General features: G+C 47.9%; 1 protein-coding gene across 1 annotated transcript; it reads right to left on the bottom strand.

Annotated features, from left to right (window-relative positions):
* Window positions 1-651: 651 nt before the first annotated feature.
* On the bottom strand, window positions 652-2,191 carry LOC117744267 (homeobox protein Hox-D4b-like). The gene is made up of 2 exons (XM_034552456.1): window positions 1,756-2,191; window positions 652-992 (listed from the first exon to the last, which is right to left on the bottom strand). Exons 1-2 carry the CDS (start codon window positions 2,189-2,191, stop codon window positions 652-654), a joined length of 777 nt encoding a protein of 258 aa, XP_034408347.1.
* Window positions 2,192-2,464: the final 273 nt, after the last annotated feature.

Below are 2,464 nucleotides of genomic sequence, written 5' to 3' on the forward strand. Positions count from 1 at the left end.
AAAACAATGCATTGTTTTTTGGAGGCTCCTTTTATGTACAAAAATGTAAGCATTATTTGTTCAACTGTTTCTCAGCCGCCCAGCCATTTGGCCCGTGTCCGGTCTCCTTGTTTATTTTTATTTTTTTTTAAGCGCCAGTTTGTGTGAAACAACGTTTTGGTAATGTGCATATTTCATAAGTTATATATATTTTTTTAAGGTACCTATCATAAAACCCTGTATTATGTTTACCCTGTAGAAAAGGAGAAAAAAAACCCTGTTTACTCCAAGAGACTCACTCTCTTTTAATATCTGATGTCCGGCGATTCCTTCACTTCTCCGGGGAGATGTCCCACCGTCTGCCTTCACGGTTACCTACATGTAACACTCAAAGCATTCACTAATTCATTAAATATCAGAGTGGAATTGGACGCGTCCTCTACACAACAAAAATATTGTTTTTTTTAAAACCCAGTAAAAGTTAAGACACAAGGCCAAATATATCAGCGCCTCATTCCGGACCTGCAATGTAAAGCCTGCAATGTAAAGCCTGCAATGTGTAAAGCGGTTTAGACTCGTTTCAGTCCCCCTGGATCCGTTTAGCACCATCAGGTTTTGGAGGGTGGAGGAGCCACCATGGCGGCCTCCGACAGCCAAACTCCGCTCGCGTCTTCAGACGCTTGTCGCCGCCGCCGCGCCGCTGTCGCTGCCGCTGCCGCTGCTGTTGTTGCCGCTGCCGCTGCCGCTGTTGCCGCTGCCGTTGTTTGCCTTTTTGTTTTTGCTCCTTCCTTTGGTGTTCGGCAGCTTGTTGTCCTTCTTCCAGCGCATGCGCCGGTTCTGGAACCACACCTTCACCTGCCGCTCGGACAGGCAGAGCGCGTGGGCGACCTCGACGCGGCGGCGGCGCGTGAGGTAGCGGCTGAAGTGGAACTCCTTCTCCAGCTCCAGAACCTGCGGGCGCGTGTAGGCCGTCCGCAGCCGCTTTGGTTCCGGGCCCACGTGGTTCGGATTCACTGTAAAAGAGCACACATTATAATATTAGGGACAGATAATTGAATGGAGACATTTTATTTATTTATATACATTTAATTTTAATTTTATTTCACTCATATATATACACAAATATATATATATATATATATATATATATATATATATATATAATGTTTTTATTAGGTCAATCATTTTAAAATGTTTTAATTTAAGCTAAATAATTAAACATGAATGCGTTTGACTTGGCTTGCAGACTAGCATTTTAAAAGTGTAAAGAACTATTATTAGTTATCATGCGGTCATCTCAAGTGTTACTCTACATTTCTGTGGACCGGGAAGAGGTCCATCAAACTTATTTTAACTTATTTTTAACTTGCAGCTTTTTTGTTCAGCCGCAACGTTGCACACCAGAGACGTACACGCTGGCCTACGCGCGCGCCCGCGCATACACACACACACACACACACACACACACACTCACACACGCACTTATGCACAAACGTGCGCTTTGGCAGGGCCATAAAACTTTATAGGGGTTGTAATTCTTCCTGACCCTCACCGAGATCATAAATAACTCGACAACAAAAAACGCTGCTCACAAATGGACAAAACACTAGAAAGAGAGAGAGAGAGAGGGGGATGAGGGGGGAGAGAGAGAGAAAGAAAGAGAGAAAGAGAGAGAGAGATAGCAGACAACAAAAACATAAACACGGGAAAACATAAATGATGCAGAAACCAAACTGAGATCGATAATTAAAGGTGGAATTCCTCCGGCTGTCTCACCGTGAGCGATGTGCACTTTCTTCATCCACGGGTAGACAACAATGGGCGGCTTGTCCTTGCCCTGGCAGCCCGCTTTCCTCTGCACCTGAGCGGGCTTCGCGCAGGTCATCCAGGCCGGGCCGTGCAGGTCAGCCGCGGGGAACCTCGACTCCTTCCCGGCGGCCTCCGTCTCTCTGTAGCCGCGGAAGGGCGCCGCTTGGTGCGGCCGGTCCTCTCCTCCATCCTCCCGGCGGTGGCCCTGCGAGGAGTGGTAGCCGGTTTGTTGTGGTGTGTATGCAGGCGGAGGGGGCTGCAGGGGCTGATAGCCCCCTCCATAACTACCACTGTCCTCGGGGTTGTTGTAATACCCCCCCTGGTCACTGAAATTACTGTAATCTTCTTCACAAGGAGGGAACTGCGGCTCAGCATATTTACAGCTCACCACGTAGGACTCCATGATTGATTTATAGCGAGGCTGGTACGAGAATACTAATTTTTCTTTCTCTCCCCTCTCTCTGTCTCTTTTCCCCCTCTGGCATCAAGCCATCCTGCGGCTGTCAAATAGACGGACGGCCGCGCGGGCCACGTGACCCCGCGGCCAGCCAATGAGAGGGGCCACTTCGGGTTGTTTATGTCAGGCGTAATGGGATAATTTGAAGGAGGGGGCAAGAAATGTTCATTATGGGACTAATGACGTTTTGTTGGTGGGGGCTCAAATGGTTAAGGATAG

The sequence above is a fragment of the Cyclopterus lumpus genome, chromosome 15 (assembly GCF_009769545.1).
Source record: "Cyclopterus lumpus isolate fCycLum1 chromosome 15, fCycLum1.pri, whole genome shotgun sequence".
In the NCBI taxonomy this organism is placed as follows: domain Eukaryota; kingdom Metazoa; phylum Chordata; class Actinopteri; order Perciformes; family Cyclopteridae; genus Cyclopterus; species Cyclopterus lumpus.